Below are 17366 nucleotides of genomic sequence, written 5' to 3'. Positions count from 1 at the left end.
ATCATGGGCAATCCCAACAAAAGCCAAATAAACGAATTTAGTGACGTGAACTTGTAACTAAGCAGGACATGAGATGTAACATCCGCATCGCATGAAGAGACTAAGGCAAACTCTAAGGATTGAACGAACACTGAAAAGGCCCAAATGGCTAATTCATAAGTGGACGAACACTCGAAAGCAAGATCAAAACAAAACACCATTGAGGATCAAGAGGCGACTTGGCCGACAGTTCTACGGTACGAGCGGATCACTTAAAATACACGGAGCGACGTGAGCAAAGATGTCGTATTAACAATGTTATATTGATGTATTAGTATTAAATATCGATACGTATCAACATATCTCTCATGTATCGGTGTCATATTAACAAAATCCAACCCAAAACTTACTTCCTTTGGTTTCAGGACTCTTGAAACCCTCCGTGTCCTCTGGCATTCTGCATCTTCCATTTTTCTCAGGTACCAACACACAACCTCAACAGGAAAAATGAAAGAATCCTCGTTGAGTCGATCTCTGATATCGGTCTCTGATGCCATACGAGTTCCATCATGGTTGTGGCAACGACAGGAGTGTTTTTGCTTCGGGGACCAAGCACCGTCAGCAGCGCTTTTGCTTATGCAACATGATCGTTCTCGCATCTGAAACAGATGATGTTTGGGTCCGATCAAATGGTCATCGTCTCCTTCCCTCACACAAATCCCCTCAATTGCACAATTTTCGCAAGCCTAACGGACTCACGAGCAATGGCCATTTTGATGACATGGACTAGGCTGTGAAGTGAAGGGCGAACGACAGAACCAGAACCAAACCATACCAGAATCCACCATTGTTGCCAGAAGTCTAATGGTAAATTGGAACCAAGCTTACGCAAAGTCCATAAAATAAACAAGGTTATAACACTAAGATTCAACATTCCATCTTTCCGGTGTTTACTACGACAAGTTAAGGAGAAGACTGAGATATACGTAAGCAATTCTAGATCAAGGTTGGAAACCCTGTGTGCACAGACGGTGTAAACTGGGAGCATTACCGAAAAAACAGATGAAAAGAAAACCCAGAATGGGACTTCTCTAACATAATAAAATTTAACTTTAGACGATTCTCATAACACCATGAAGGTCACTTCTAAGATAAGATAACCTCATATATTGGAAGTATCCTCGTACTAATTGAAAAAAAAATACATCCTCATAGAAAACCAGAGTATTTCAATGAAAGCAAGCCTACAAACCCAATTGTACTTTCAAAAATGGGGGCGATATCCAGCGTTCCTCAATGATCACCAGGTAGAGTCTTTATGATATCCGAATCACCTGAAAATTATTATAACATGTGACAAGTCAGCCAAATTGGTTATCATATCAGTAGTTTGTGCAACAAATCGTGCAGAATGGTAATACTACTTTTGAGTACCTGCATCGATGATGCTAAGGCAGGAAACACGGAAATACTTGCCGCAGGCTGTACCGAGCTCAACATTGTCTGAAAACAGAACAAGTATGACCAACCAAATGAAAAGGTAATAGTATTGCAAACTCAATTATATACTAGTTGACAAACTTTACCAAACGAAAATGAATAGAGCAAGTATAATCAACTTTATTATTTCAAATTCTTTCCACCATCAAAGAGATACAACACGGCAGAAAGAAAATATAACAAAACAACACGGAAAATGTCTCGCATTACTCCTACTTGTGAACAAAATGGAGATATATGCGTGTAACACGACGGGCAAATACAACATTAGTTCTCCATGTTGAAGCAAGAAATGGATTAAATACAGTGAATTATCCAACACAAGCCACCAAACGAGGCGAGATAAACTCTCTAGTTTAACTAAACCACTTTTTTTACGTGAATTTGTAAATTGTCGTAGATGATGCTAAGAAAACGACCCAACAAGGTATTGATAAATTCCACAACATCCAAGCCCATAACATTCATAAACAATAACATTAGTTCTGTTTCATCGATGTATCAGGCGAAAAGCAAAGTATACAACAAAGACACCAACCAAACATCCATGCCAATTCTACAAACTTGTAACATCATAAGTTCACGAAAAAATCTACCTAAAGCAAGCAAACCCAGATTAATTATACAGAGAACCACTTACTTCCGTTGTAATGGTGAACCCCAATCTTCGCAAGCATGGCGTAGTATTCAATTTCCGACTTCCGAAGAGGCGGGCAATTGTTGGAGATAATGATCAACTTGCCTGCAAATACAATTTCCACAACAACACAATCAAATCCCAATTACAAAAACTTGAAACGAACCCAGTACTTAGAATTCAAAAACCAAAGAATCAAAACGAGGAAGAAATCGGGTGCCTTTGGAGCTGCGGAGGGAATCGATGACGGTTTTGTAACCAAGAGTGTATTTGCCGCTCTTCATGACGAGAGCGAGCCTGGTGTTGATGCTCTCATGGGTCTTCTTCGTCTTCTTTGGCGCCACCATTGTCGATTGCAACCTCTCCCTCTCCTCCCTCTCTCTCTCTAGCTGCGCGGAGGCCGACACCCAGAAGAACCGCGCGGAGGCCGACACCCAGAAGAACCGCGCGAAGGTTTCAGAAGGAGGCGGATGGTCCGTTCAGGGTGTTTAAGTATTAAATAGCAGGGATGATGAAGGTATCGCACGTGCAGATCACGTGACTTTATTAGGGTTTTTTTTACTTGCTTTTCGGTTTGGGCCGGCCCATATTCTAATGATGATACTAAAGCCCACAAACGGCAAGCTATGTTTTGTCGTTTAAAGGTTTGCAACTTCTGCAACTCTCTGCGTGCTTCTTCCTTCAGTTCAGCCGAACAGAGCTTTACAGGTATGCTTATTTATATATGTGTGTATATATATATTGGGCTAATTTCAAAATTTTGAAGGAGTTTAATTTGGTTTGAAATTTGGGAAGTGGATTTTGCAGAAGTTGTTAAATTTGAAATTTCTAGGGTTTTTTTTTTTTAATTCTTCCATGTCCTTTTTTTTCTTGAAATTTCACGAGGGTTAGGATTCTTTTGTGTTTTATTAGGATTATTCCTGTTTCTATTTGTTTTAGGGTTTCAATTTTCCATTAGGGTTAAGTGTTTATGTATACCATTGTAATTCAATTGTTAAGATAGTTGATAAGTTGAAGTTTCCGAGTTTATAATCTTGCAATCGTAGTAGTTTTGGGTGAAACCAAGAACGAGCGTGAGGCCCCTGGAGCGATTCCAGTTTATCTTGTTCATTGGTTAGTTTTTCCAGTAGTGTTAATCTGCAACGGGCAGGTCTTCGGCTTTGTGATGCAAGTGTCGATAAGTTTCTTCTGATGTTTCTTTTTCTCCTCGACAGGATCATAGCAATGAGCAAACGGAAACAGCCAGACTCTAGTTCCCCGGCGGACTCTTTGAGCCAGAACGAGCGAATTCTATACAATGTGATCCATGGCAAGCAAGATATGGGGATTTGGACACGAGACATGAAGAAAGAGACAAACCTCCCTGACAAGGTGTTTAACGCAGCCTTAAAAACACTTCAAGCAAAGAAACTGATACAAGAGGTTGTAAATGTCCAAAGCAAGGGGAGAAAGCATTACATTGCTACAGAATTTGAGCCCTCCAAGGAGTTAACCGGTGGGGCTTGGTACTCGGAGGGGAAACTCGACAAAGATTATATAAACCTTGTAAAAGATCAGTTTGCGAAGATGATATATCAGCAGAAGGTTGCGACGTTGGAGGGAATTGCAGACGCAATCAGAAAGACTAAAATATTCAAGACCGAGTTTACAAAACAGCAAACGGAGGAGATTGTGAGGGATTTGGTTTTGGACAATCGAGTCATGGAGGTGAAGAGCACCGGGATGGGGGAGTTTGCTTCGATTCAAATTGGAAAAGTTTGCTATAAATGCAAAAGCAAGGGAGGTACTAGAGGAGAAACCAAAGTTGGCGCAATGGCTTCTATTCCATGTGGAGTTTGTCCGCGGATAAGTCAATGTACACCGGATGGGATTATTTCCCCATCAACCTGTGTCTACTTCGCCAAATGGTTGGACTTCTGAACTGATTGTTGACCTAGACAATTGTTAGGTTCAAATGAAGTTGGATTCTAATCGAAGTAATATCTTTTTCGCTCAACTTATACCTTCCTGCTGTATTTTTCCAGGTTCTCTTCCTCCCTGCCTAAATATAACTTGTAGCAAATCTTTTGGTTGTTTGATTACTTGTGGTAATGCTACATTGGGTTGTCAAATTTCTGAAAGCAATTCATGTTTTACTACCACTACTTACGTTTCAGCAGTTGAGCTATATTACCAAAGTCGATCGATATGAATAATACAGTTTTCTCAAAATCTTCTGCAGGAATAAGAGTTCTCAAAATCGATCAATATCTTAATCGTGTGTAGGGGTGAACGAGGTCCGGGTATGTTAAGTTTTAGTGTAAAACCGTAACCAAACCAAGTTACAACAAAACCAAAGCGTTTGATTCAGTTCGATTCACATCGTTTTCATATATTGCAGTCGTATAGCTAGAAATCCTATGTAGATTTAAAGGGTTGAGCGAAAGTAGAAACAACCGGTTTGTACAAAGAGAAAAACAGAAAGGAAAGAGAGAACGAGAAAAGAACATTAATAAAACCGGACTTCTTATTAGTTTAGTGTAAGAAGAGTTTGGTGAACAAAATGGCGCCATTGAGCATTTCGTTGAACACCTTGTAGGCACGAACAACTAAAACCCAGACAACCACAGGGTCATTGAAAGCGCTCTCCAGCCAGATTTCTGGCTCCACAGGGTCAAATGGCCCGGTTTGACCCATTGTGGATCAGCCCCTGCTTGCACGCGACTACTTTTCAAGGTTATTCAGACATTTTAACTCCCCACTACACTTCAAGATTGTTTCGGAGTTCGGACGTTTCAACTCTTTTTTTTATTGATATGATTGACCACGTTGAATTATCAAATATTAAAATTTGCTAAACTTCGTGTTAGTACTTCACCATAAGCTTTTAAAACGAACGCAACATGTTTTTTTAGTAGCCAAAATTCTCAAGTTCGTACCATAGAGAACTTGTGAAACAAAGGTCAAAAGTCTGAAACCAACTTATTCTCTCATTCCTTAATGTAATATATGTTTGTATAAAAAATAAAAAATAAACATATGAAAAAGAGGTAAAAAGTCCAAAATAACCTTGAACACAACTTATTTGGATGGAAAACATAACGAAGTTAAGGTGAGCTGACGATAATTTTGAAATCTTGGGCTAAGCTTAAGTCTACTTACAACGTGATAGATCATACGGGTAGAAATCCTGGGTATTCATGAAAAATCATACAGGTAGAAATCCTAGGTGTTCATGAAAAATGACGTATCCTGAGTAAACATAAAGGTAGAAATCCTGGGTATTCATGAAAAATGACCTATATATTGTGAGAAGGGGTGTTGGGAAATATAAAGAAAATTATTTTAGAGATTTAATTTGATTTGATTTGATTTGATCTAGGTTTTCTGTGGACAAAGATTTGATTTGATTTATTTCCTAGTATTGCTCTATCTTATAAATACTAATTATGAAAAAGTATTTGAGTTTGTGAGATTATTAAATTGAATTTGAGAAGGAATTCTTAATTAATCCTAAACTCAATATTTTCAACTGAATATATATAGAGGACCCATAGTACCACAACAACTCGCGTGTTTCATCAGTGTTAAAAAACTCAGCGTATTCGTCCGAGAAGCTCGTCGTCTTCACCACGAACGAAGAAGCACTCAGGTATGGAACGAAAAATTTACTCCTAATCTCTATTCAATTTTCATATCAGTAGCCTAAGTACTTCTTCAAATTTTCTGCACATCTAGGTTTCTATTGATTCGAGGGTTTAGGGTTTCTATCTATTTGACTACATATTCAAAGTACGTAGTAAAGGGTTTGGCGTTTAGGTTGGGGTGTGCTACGCACACATCCTTTTAACTTTCGGCCGTTGGATCGAATTAATTGAAGAATATTAAGGTACAAAAAGGTGCTTGAGAAATAAAGAGGTATGTAGGGTTTCTTGAATTGCAAACCAACGAATGAAGGGGAACCAACCAAGTACCATGAAACATCTGCTATATTTTAATCACTTGATAAATATAATAGGGTTTTATAAGTTATCCACATCTCTATCAATTTCTCAATCGGTTTTCTTCATGTATAAATATGTGTGTATACATATTTATATGTGTGTGTGCATGTGTATTGTATGTATGATGTATAAAAGCCTAGTTATTAAAGGATACATGGCAATACGGCCATGAGTGTGTTTTAGGGTTTGATCAATTTATATCTAAATCTCTCCAATTACTTGCAGCTGGTGTCTCCTCCTCCCATAAGTTAACGATCGATATGGATCCCAAAGAGTATTCCACCAGCAACCTAACCGATGTCGCACTCAAAATCACCAAGCATCTTCTCATGACTGAAGGCAAAGGGAAGAACATTGTGTACTCGCCGTTGTCCATCCAGGTCGTGTTGTTCTTGATAACAGCCGGTTCAAAGGGTCTCACTAAGGACCAGTAGCTCTCTTTCCTCAAGTCCGAGTCCTCCGACCAACTCAACTCCCTCGCCGCCCATCTTGTAACTTTGGTCTTAGCAGACGGATCCGCTAGAGGCGGCCCTTGTCTCAACTTTGCCAATGCCCTCTGGGTTGAGGAGTCTCTCTCTATCAAACCATCTTTCAGGGAGGTTGTGGACACTGTTTACAAGGCAGCGATTAAACAAGTCAGTATCAAGACTGACCCTGACAAAGCGAGAGTTGAAGTGAATTCATGGGTTGAAAAGGAGACGAACGGCCTTATCACTGAGGTTCTTCTTCCTGGGACGGTTAAAAGAGACTCCAAGCTTATAATTGCAAATGCCTTGTACTTCAAAGGAGTTTGGAACGACCAGTTTGATGCATCAATGACATTCAAGCATAACTTTTACCTTCTCAATGGTACTAAAGTCCGGGCACCGTTCATGTGCAGAAGCTACGAGGACCAGTATGTAAGAGCCTTTGACAGCTTCAAGGTCGCAAAGCTTGAGTATGAACCAGGAAAAGACAAGGAGCGGCAGTTTTCGATGTACTTTTTACTTCCTAATGAAAGAGATGGGCTCCCAGCTTTGGTCGACAGAGTTTGCTCCGAGCCTGGTTTCTTAGATCGCTATCTCCCCAAAACAAGAGTCGAAGTTGGTGCCTTCAAAATCCCAAGGTTTAAGTTTACCTCTGGCTTTAAAGCTTCCAAAATTCTGGAGGATTTAGGACTGGTTCTGCCTTTCAATGGGAATGGTGATTTGAGTGAGATGGTGGAGTCACCTCTTCGCAAGGCCAATATAATTCATAAATCCTTCATTGAGGTTGATGAAGAAGGCACAAAAGCTGCAGCTGTTTCTGTTTTTGCCGAGTTGCGTTGTTGTGGTGAGTCATTTAAACCGATTAAACGGATACACTTTGTGGCTGATCACCCATTCCTGTTCTTGATCAGTGAGGAAATTACTGGAACGGTTCAGTTCATTGGTCACGTGCTCAATCCGCTCAAAGAATGATTTTATCATGGATCGAGGGACAGAAACGGTCTGTTCTTAGTTCTCTTGGTAGTCCATATAACTCTTTATTTTTATGTGATGACTTTTATTTCTTTTTAATCTTTTAAGATATTGGTTTTGATAGCCAATTGGATGCGCGTGATGATGGATTGTTCTCAGATTAGTACTATGTTTACTTTTTATTTGTTGTCAACTTTTGAAAATATTGTTTCTCATGTCTATTAAGAAAGTATGAACCCAAAGTCTTACATTCATGTCTTAATCTTGCATACTTATGTTGCCAAAACTTTGGTGGAGAGATAGTTGCATTATTTCCCCGTCGATCTGTGTCCACTTTACGAAATGGTTGGATTTCTGAACCGATTGTACAGGGGAGACCCAAGCCAATAAGGTTAATCGCTTTGTGAGGGTTGGAAAATGTCTATCGTATACAACTTTATTCTTGCTTTAAAAAGTAGTTTCTACGACTCAAACCCATGACATTTTGGTCACAAAAGGAACAACCTTAGATACGTTATTTACACATAGTGGAATATGTGCACTTTCGTCGTTAGGGATGCAAGTATTATTCCCTAGAAAATTAAATTCAAATTCAACTTAGAATTATCAAAGGAATATGATTCTCTCCCCTCTAGATTTCACTCTCTCTCCTATTTGAGCGGTTACAGTTGAGCCGCGTCGATATCTTGTGATGACTTTTTATATATATATATATATATATATATAGAGAGAGAGAGAGAGAGAGAGAGAGAGAGAGAGAGAGAGAGAGAAGAAAATGAGGGAGGAGGGCAGAGAAGGGGAAGGGAATTAAGGGAGGGAGAATTGTACTCCAATATCAAAAAGGTGTTAAGGGGGGACCCCAAAAAGGACCAGGCAAGCCAACCAGCATCTAAAATTATAAAAATTTCTAATGGAGCATCGATATCTGATAACCCTCGTCAGAATCCCTGTTCTTTTTCTCAGCAGCACTGCTACCTTTTCCTTTTCTCAATTACTCTTTCTTTTCTGTTTACTAATTCTTCTTTTGACGTCTCCCCACAGCCGCATTATTTGCTGGCATCTCCAAAAGCACTTCCAGTTTTCCTCCGGCCAACTCTCACCTACATACACCTTCAATCCTCCATCAACTTCATCATCGTCAAACAATAAAACCCTACACTTTGCAGGGTACCAGATTTCTTGGTTAAATGGTGAACTTTGATTATGATGAGCTTGTGAACACAACAGGAAGCTTCTCTCCGACTCGGATGGTCGGCAAAGGCAGCCATGGAATGGTCTACAAGGCCATGCTACTCAACAAAACTGTTGCCCTAAAGAAGCCATTGCAACATCGTGACAACTACTCCAAGCTAGAAAACGAAATATGCGTGTTATCGTCTTTACCCGAGAACCGGCATGTTATAAGCCTTCTTGGAACAAGCCAAGATCACTCGAACGGCAACAACAAGCTCATTGTCATGGAGTTCATGCCCAATGGCTCTCTCCATGACCTACTTCATGTTGCAGCTACACCGCCTTCGTGGCCTAAACGTGTAGAAATCGCCATCCAAGTCGCCCGGGCGGTCCAATTTCTTCACGAAGGGAAGCCTACGGTAATCCACAGGGACATCAAGTCTGAAAATATTTTGTTCGATTCAGATTGGAATGCCAAGTTGGCGGATTTTGGACTTGCCGTGCTCTTTGATTCGCCGAGTCAGGTGAGTCAACCCGCTGCAGGAACTATTGGATATTTGGACCCTTGTTACACCACGCCTAGCAAATTAAGCACCAAAAGTGATATGTTTAGTTTTGGTGTTGTGTTGCTTGAGATCATTAGCTGCAGGAAAGTCATCGATGTTTCTAAGTCACCCGCTTCGATAGTGGACTGGGCAGTGGCATTAATCGAAGAAGAGCGAATCGACGAGATTTGTGATGCAAGGATAGGGTTTCCCGTATACATGTCAAGCACAATAAGGCACATTTTATATGTTGCAGCAAGTTGTGTATCGTCCAATGTAGAAAATCGTCTGACGATCGGAGAGATCGTTAGGGAGATGGAAAATTCTGTTATCGAACGAGTTAGGTTACCGATTTGGATCAATATGTTGAGGAACTTGGTACTCATGAGGAGGAAGAAAAAGTTGGCAAAAAAATGGCAGCAGGAAAAATGTGCAACAGTACTAGAACAAAGTGATGATGGTGTTCACGTCCCAAGTGGAAAGCTATTGCTGTGGCAGGTATTGGCTGATGCTGAAATGGAATAGGAGGAAAGGTTGATACGGTTTAACGGGTGAGTCGACTCGCTCCGACTCGTTGAGTAAGCAACTCGGGCGGGTGAGTCTTTCCATGTGTATGTATTGAAATTTTAGAAAACCTGCCGGGCATGCACTCTAATGTAAAGTGCAAATAGAAGATTCCCAAACATTAGGTGGGCAGAGAGTATCACGATGTTCTTTTCTCGGTGCCTGTCATTCCATGCTAATGGCAATTATATATCAGTTTTTCTTCGGTGCAGATCGGCAATTTGTTCCGAGTGACTGCGTTGCAGTGTCTGGTTCTGTTTTTTATTACAATGCTATTTTTGTCGTTCTATTTTTCTATGGTTGTCTTCAAATTTCTAAGAGATACAAGCATTGCCTTCCACCATTCCAAACACAAATTCAATTACAAAATTAAATAGCAAAAATGGCCTAAAATCCAAAGCACGAAATTTGCATATTTGATCAACCGCTCAAGTTCTTCCTCGAGCACCTTACATGGCGTCTTCCAGACCTCATCGATACTTGAGTTCAACTTCGGCAACTTTAACCTTGGCAAGGTTTCTTTTAAAATCTCTCTCCAGCAGCTGATGTGGACCAATCTTCTCGAAACCCTCCTGTCACCACCACTTCACGATCTCGTAGAGGTCGTTGATGATTCTGGAAGAATTTTAATACGGATCTGTAAAGACAAAGAAAAAGGAGACAGAAGAAAGTCTTTACAGCAAATCACCATTCTCCCCAAAAAGTGCGTTGGAAGACGAGCATATTTAGCATCAATTTTACGGTGATCCTCATTGTTACGTGAGGAGAATTATATATATATATATGACAATTCAAATTCAAAGTCTACGCAAGCGGATCCCAATATGCTGCAATGATGGTGGGGAACAATGATGCTTAATTAGATTCTGGCTTTAGGTGTAATTAGGTTTTAACTTTGAGGGTATTCCGGTCTATTTAAGTGGATTTTGAGCTATATTTGAATTATTTTATAAAAATAAATATTTAGGATTTGTGTGCTAGATTTTGGCTATAAATGGTAAAAACTCAGCAATGATGCTTTCGAGAACAACGATGCTTCAAGTTGGTCCAGAGATATTTGAGGCCCGAGATGATGCCAAAAAAATGTGCCCTCACTTCATATAAGAAAATTATTTGCTTTCACACGTAAGACATCGATAAAATTATACTTATAAAAGCACTTCAAACTCAATAATTTAGAAACACGAAAAAATTAATTTATTTTGTATCGAGAGAGGGAAACCAAAAAATTCCAGGCTTACAAGTAGATATATGATGAGTTTTGTTTTTCACCTGAACTTTTCAAGTGTTTTTGTATAAATCTTGAGGCGTTTTTTTTTTTCTTATTTACTAACCTTGTCAACATGAGACTAAAAAAATAATGATACTTTCGAGTCTTTAATTCATATTTATAAGTAATGAATGAGCATTAAATTAAACATTTTGATGACACGTTATATGGTTTGCAAATGTGGTCTAAAAATTTGGTCGACGCATTACTCTTTGTTGAAGATTAGACTTGAATTGGAAAGAATGTTTAAAAATAGCTACTAGCTAGTGACTAAAAATAAATTAATAACCAAACCAAAATTCATAAAAATTGAAAAAATAAACATGCAATAGCATTTCAAACTTAGGACATCTCTTTAATTTTAAACAATAGAAACAATTGCTTCTAATTAAATTTCTTGACCATTTAGTCAAATTTTATAAATTTATATTCTTATGGAAAGAAATTTGTAAAAATTGGAAAGTACATAAGTACACATGGTGTTCGGAACCCAAGACCTTCTCACTAATTTCAAACAACAAAACCACAAGTTCTATTTAAATTTCTTTATCATTGAACCAAATTATATATATTTATACTCTTATGAAAACATATATAAATATATCACCCTAATAATTTTGATGCCTCCAATTTTTTTAGGCCCCGACGGTCACCCTACCTGCACTAGGCCTGGTTCGGCCCTGCAATGCTTAATCACATTTTGGCCTTCGGTGTAAATAGCTTTTAATTTTGAGGGTAGTTCGATATGTTTAAGTGTATTTTGAGCTATATTTAATTGTTTATAAAAATTAATATTTATGAATTTATGGGCTAACTTTTGACCATAAATGATAAAACCGATATTGTGGGAACAACTATGCTTAATTGGATTTCACCTTTAAGTGCAATTAGGTTTTAATTTTGAGGCTAGTTCGGTATTTTTCCTATATTTAAATTGTTTTATAAAAAATAATATTTATGAATTTGTGTACTAAATTTCAGCTATAAATTATAAAAACTCCTAAATTTTGGCAACTCCCGCCAAACAGACGGCAAGGGATGAACCGACACAACCGGAGCTGCTAAAACCTGAAGCTTAATTTCCGTAACGATCTCTCCCTATTACCAAAACCCTAGTTCTTGCCCTAACCCTAACCCCCAATTCCTAACCGTGGAATCCTAACAAAGACGACAAACAGAAGAAGAAGAAGAAGAATTAGATGGAGTCCCAATTCCATCACAATTCCTCCGAGAGGCGCCCAACCTTCCGACCCAAGACTCTCCCTGTCAAATGGTTCAAAGAATGGTATCTATTTTCCCTTTTCTTTTATTTCTAATTTCATGATTTAACTTTCATCTCCGATTACTTTAAACGAAGAATTGCCAGCACAATCTTTTCGACTTCCTGGGTTTTGAATGTTAGTGCAATTTCAGTTTTCATAGTCTCTGAAATGTCGTTCGATTCTTGCGTTTATGGTTTCGATTTACAGTGGAAATAAAGTTAGGTACTTTTATGGACCTAGTTGTAGGTGTTGATGGTTGGTAAGAAGTGAGAAGGGTGCGTTGGGTTCTTTGATGATTTGAAAGTCAAGTTTTTGTTTAGCAATTTCAAAACGAAAGAAAACATCAAATGTCAGTTTGAAGATTTGGTTACTGTACAGCTGAGTTAAATGGCCTAATTTTATGTTCATTTAATGTTTAGGAACACGAAAGTGAAGAAAAAAAAACGACCAATTTTATTGTATCCCAAGATTTTCTCTTTTATATGGTGATTAAGAATCAAGAACTATTCGCCTAAAAGAAAGATTAAAGAACTATTTGCCTAGAAGTAAGCTTCCGGCCACAGTGGCGGGGTCTTGTAGGACCTTATGTACGAAGCATTACTCTCATAACAAAAGAAAGAAGATAGCTGCACTTGGATAATTTGAAGTATTTGACCTACCTTTGGCTAATGGCTTGATACAAAATCGTGGTCAGGGTTCCACAAGATGTCATAGCAACAGGTGGAGAGTGCTCTCTAATGAAGTGGGTGAAAGGTACTTCTTCCCTACCATGTTCTGTACGGTGATTCCTGAAAATACTTCTAAACCACTTTACGTTGTAGTACGAGTTATATGAATGAGAAGGATAATGAATTGGTAAGTGTTTATGAATTTAAAGAAACAGAAAAAGGAAAAAAGAGATAAAGATATGGAATTAGTATTGCCTTCGGTTTGATGTGTGAGTTCTACATGCTATTCGAGCTATGACTGATGTAATTCGTCATAGAAGTCTTATCTACTCAATTTTCTTTATTTTCTTTGATTTGTAATTTTGTAAATAATAGTAGTATTACATGATTCGTAGGCCATTAAAATGTACATCAAGGCCATTTATTTGCATCATAGTAATAGTATACACGAGTGCTCTTGTTCGGTCAGTGCCAATACATACGTTACGCACTTTCACTCATTATACTCTCCCAAGTTGATATTTCTTCAAAATCAGTAGGGATTAGTGTCTGAACTGAGATCCTTCTGCTTTAGTAAGTTTATGGTTTGACTTCTGAAGTGTTTTCTAAGTCGTACTTTAATGCGGAACCAAAATGGAAGGTGCTAATCAAAGGTTTTTTTTGTCTCTTATTCTCTAGGGTTTTAGTATTTTGTTTTCCTATTTTACAAGGTTTAATTCTTTCCAGTTGTATTTCGGATTAGATTTGGTTTTCTATCATATTTTTGGATTAGGATTTCTTTCCAATGTGTTTACTTTCCTGCGTTCTTTAGGTATAAGCCATTAAAAATACCCCCATTGTAATTCAGATTGAACGAATGAAGAGTTGATGAATAGAAAAGTTTGGTTTTCCAGAGATTGGAATTCTTATCCTGCGATGGGATTGTTTTGGTGAGATGCCAAAATTCTTGGTGAGAGGCCAAGAATGGGTGTGATGCCCCTGGAGCGATTCCAGTTATCCTTTATTATTGTTTAAGTTTATGTTTTCAGTGTTTTCGCTTCCGCAAAGCTATTAAATTCCACTGCCCAACATCTGATTTAATAGTTATTAAATTCTTGATATGTCATTTAAGTGATGCATTAGATTTATAAACACGTTAGTTTTACTTTTGGCCTAAGACTTATTGAATCACTAATGAGTTTAGGCTTAAGAGAGCCATGTTGGATTAACATGATGGGCGAGCATGTTCTGTTGTATGTCTTTGTTCCTATGATATGAGTTTGGACTGATTTTTCTCATTTTCTGTTTTCGTTAGCAGATACATCAGAGGCTTTGGACGAGAAATCAAAGAAAACAATGGCTCTAGAGCCAGAGCTAGAGCCAGAACCAACAACCGAAGTGCTTTTTCTTTGCAGCCATGACAGCTGTGGGAAGATCTTTATTGATGCTGGTGCTTTGAGGAAGCATGCTGACATCCATGCGGAGAGACAACATGTTTGTTGGTTTGAGGGTTGTGGAAAGGTATTTTTTCCAGATAGAGTAAGCTATGGGATTGAGATAGCAAGTTACTATAAAGTCAAAAGAAATGGAGAAGAGTTGTCAGTTTCTTAATTTGGTAAAACCAAAAGCAAAAAAACAAGAAGAAAGTTTTTGTTTATGTAGTTGTCTAATAATTTTTTCCTGGCATTTGTAAAGTCTTGTTCAGTCCCAAATGTGCAATTCCTATAGTTTCTTGTTGCACTAATGTGGGTACTTTTAAAGCAAGGATATATCTGATATTCCGGCAGAGTTTCTTATATCTTAGTTGACTTTGAAAAATAATATTTTGAATGTTACAGAAATTTCTGGATAGTTCAAAGATGACAAGACACTTTCATATTCATACCGTAGAAAAGAATTATGTATGTCCTCGTGAAGGTTGTGGCAAGGTATCATCTTATCCATTACTACAACGTTTTCTTTCAAGTTCTCTTGCCATCTAATGTTGAAGTTTTAACGGTTTAGCTGTCTTTCAAACCCTCCCACCCAAAACAACACACACAACAAACTATACGATTACAATATCTGTTTGAAGGACGCAATTTATCTTCTTCCCTGCTATGTTAAGTTAGTTTCCTGTGCACACTGGCAAAGTAATTTGAATATCAAACATATCCTCAACGTACCAATGATATCTGCTGAAACTTCTGTTTATTTTTTATTAGTTCAATGTGTGTAGCTCACATTCCGTTTTGGAATGAATCAGAGTAGTATGTCTAATATAGGCTAGACTAGACCCTACAAGTGGGTAGGTTTTGAATTGTTGTTTTAAATTGCCGCTCTTCACATTTGATGCTAGATTTTAGAACCCTACTTAAAGGAAAATAGAATCTGGTAATGAATTGCAGTTTTGGCCAGCATTAACGATGGCTGCTTAAGATAATGATTGTTGTGATACAAGTATTTAGTTTTACACATCCAATCAGCAATCAAGCAGAAAAACTGTCACCATCACTGTAGTATCATCCTAGCTGTTTACTTGAACCATTCTGTGCTTTTCATAAATTTGATGTCTTTTTCGGGCATAAATTTCCTTTGTTTGTGGTTGTTTAACATGCATAACTGATTTTTCCGTGTTATAATCAATTTCGAATATGACTTGTGCAGGCCTTCTCCCTGGAAATCTACCTTAGGTACCACATGAAAACACATTCAGCAGACAACTATTATAAGTGTCCATACCCAGCCTGTCTAAGGAGATTTGCATATGAGTACAAGCTTAAAAACCACATTGTCGATTACCATGAAACGGTTTGCTATTCCTGCCTCACTTTTCTTGTTTATGAAATATTTGAAGTTGTCTTCATTTGTTTTTGGTACGGAATAGTGTGTGAATGTTTTATACCTGTGTCTCAAACTAGTATTAATTTGACGTATGATGCCTTTAACATGAAGGCAAATATGTTTTTTTTTTTTCCATAAATTTGAATGTTTTATTATGATGGAGTATAAAAGTTGACATGTGGATTTCACTAATGTAAGAAACTAGAGCTTCAAAAGTCTTGTTTAGCAATTTACGTAAGCATTGAAATCCGATTCTTCTAGATTCATCAGTCCAAAGACAAAATTCGTGAGTCTCGAAAAAAAGTGCAGGTAAAGGTCCTTTTTAGTTCTTTCTAACAAAAAAATCTGAAAAACAAGGCCAAAATTTGGACCTTATGATCGCTGATATTAGTGTCATACATCTATTTTTCTGGACTTTCTTAACATAGGGAAGTATGACTTGATTCTCAATATTAACACTGATTTTACAGATCGACGAGCCAGTTTGTGTGCCAAAATATGCCATCCTACTTGCAGAGAAGCAAATCAGAACTCCCGAGCCTCCTTATGACAAAGAATCCTCGGATCGCCCTTATGCTTGCATTTATGACGGGTGTAGTAAGACGTACATCCATGAAGACAAGCTTAAACTGCATTATAGGAAAATGCATCCTGGCCATGTGTTTGATGTGGCTCGCAACGAGATCGATGAAGCCAGTGATCAAGATGCCTATGCCGGAAAACGTGTGAATGTCAAGAGCCAGCAAAACATGCTCAGACCTAACTGGAAGTGAAGAAACAGAAGAGGACAGTGAAGAAATGTTAAGAAAGTGAAGAAACAGAGGAGGACCGTGACAATGTTGAAGCTGGTTGGAGGTGCGGTGACAACAATGGCGACGATGATGAGGAAACAGAGGACGAAGCTCTTTTTTCTTTGTTTCCTTGTCCGTCAATTTTTCATCTTCTAAAAATGGAGTTGGAGGCACTTTGTATGTAACCCACCTACTGTCATTTCTTTCTAAAAATGGAGTTGGATGCACTTTGTTATCTTCCCTTTGGAAGGGGGCAAATGTGATTACTGATTAGGCATTTGTCCATACATTACTATCCAGTTGGAAATTAAGTCCATAGATTACTTTTATTGAGAAAAAAAACCTCTAGAATTCATCATAAACTATCATTTTTCTTCATACTGTAAGATTCGAAGTTATTATATCAAATTTTTTTTTTGTAAATTTAAGTCAAGTGACTTGTGCAAGATACACTTTAGAGGGTAGATTGACATTTTTAATGAATTTAAGGACTTGCTATTTTGGAAAAAATACTCTAAGGAGTTAACTTTAGAGGGTAAATTGATATAATTTAAAGTCTAAGCCAAGTTTGAGACGATTTTAAAAATGAGTTATGAGGTTTCAATTTTCTCACGTTACATCTTGGAATTTTAAAATTATATCAATTTATTTCTTTTGTCTCTTCGACCTCTAATCATCTAATAAATTGATGAGTTTTTTTGGCAATATGGTGCAGATGCGGCTCACACGTTAGCTTATATAAGAGTCTCAAAC

General features: G+C 37.9%; 5 protein-coding genes across 8 annotated transcripts; 4 read left to right on the top strand and 1 right to left on the bottom strand.

The window, feature by feature from the left end:
- Positions 1-1042: 1042 nt before the first annotated feature.
- LOC103416435 (large ribosomal subunit protein eL30) lies at positions 1043-2629 on the bottom strand. The gene is made up of 4 exons (XM_008354679.4): positions 2337-2629; positions 2120-2221; positions 1414-1482; positions 1043-1313 (listed from the first exon to the last, which is right to left on the bottom strand). Exons 1-4 carry the CDS (start codon positions 2461-2463, stop codon positions 1273-1275), a joined length of 339 nt encoding a protein of 112 aa, XP_008352901.1. The 5' UTR covers positions 2464-2629; the 3' UTR covers positions 1043-1272.
- Positions 2630-2735: 106 nt separating this feature from the next.
- LOC103416436 (uncharacterized) lies at positions 2736-4260 on the top strand. Of its 3 annotated transcripts, XM_070813200.1 has the most exons (3): positions 2823-3229; positions 3331-4043; positions 4094-4260. In XM_070813200.1, exon 2 carries the CDS (start codon positions 3341-3343, stop codon positions 4034-4036), a length of 696 nt encoding a protein of 231 aa, XP_070669301.1. In that variant the 5' UTR covers positions 2823-3229; positions 3331-3340; the 3' UTR covers positions 4037-4043; positions 4094-4260. The 3 variants fall into 3 exon arrangements, with proteins under 3 accessions (XP_028950504.1, XP_070669301.1, XP_028950505.1); XM_029094671.2 differs by having other exon boundaries at positions 2736-2824; positions 3331-4260; XM_029094672.2 differs by having other exon boundaries at positions 3331-4260.
- A 2099-nt stretch (positions 4261-6359) lies between these two features.
- On the top strand, positions 6360-7538 carry LOC108171239 (serpin-ZX-like). The gene is made up of 2 exons (XM_070813063.1): positions 6360-6529; positions 6695-7538. Exons 1-2 carry the CDS (start codon positions 6360-6362, stop codon positions 7536-7538), a joined length of 1014 nt encoding a protein of 337 aa, XP_070669164.1.
- Positions 7539-8496: 958 nt separating this feature from the next.
- On the top strand, positions 8497-10113 carry LOC103431811 (serine/threonine-protein kinase-like protein At5g23170). The gene has a single exon (XM_008369980.4). The coding sequence runs from the start codon at positions 8726-8728 to the stop codon at positions 9779-9781; it is 1056 nt and encodes a 351-aa protein (XP_008368202.4). The 5' UTR covers positions 8497-8725; the 3' UTR covers positions 9782-10113.
- Positions 10114-12098: 1985 nt separating this feature from the next.
- On the top strand, positions 12099-16999 carry LOC103431810 (zinc finger transcription factor YY1). Of its 2 annotated transcripts, none has more exons than XM_029095116.2 (6): positions 12099-12375; positions 13047-13105; positions 14318-14520; positions 14838-14927; positions 15646-15789; positions 16293-16999. In XM_029095116.2, exons 1-6 carry the CDS (start codon positions 12290-12292, stop codon positions 16593-16595), a joined length of 885 nt encoding a protein of 294 aa, XP_028950949.1. In that variant the 5' UTR covers positions 12099-12289; the 3' UTR covers positions 16596-16999. The 2 variants fall into 2 exon arrangements, with proteins under 2 accessions (XP_028950949.1, XP_028950948.1); XM_029095115.2 differs by having other exon boundaries at positions 12103-12375; positions 14315-14520.
- The last annotated feature ends 367 nt before the right edge of the window (positions 17000-17366 follow it).

This window comes from Malus domestica, chromosome 15 (assembly GCF_042453785.1).
Source record: "Malus domestica chromosome 15, GDT2T_hap1".
In the NCBI taxonomy this organism is placed as follows: domain Eukaryota; kingdom Viridiplantae; phylum Streptophyta; class Magnoliopsida; order Rosales; family Rosaceae; genus Malus; species Malus domestica.
Note: the sequence above shows the minus strand (reverse complement) of the source record. Positions and strands in the feature narration are given on the sequence as shown.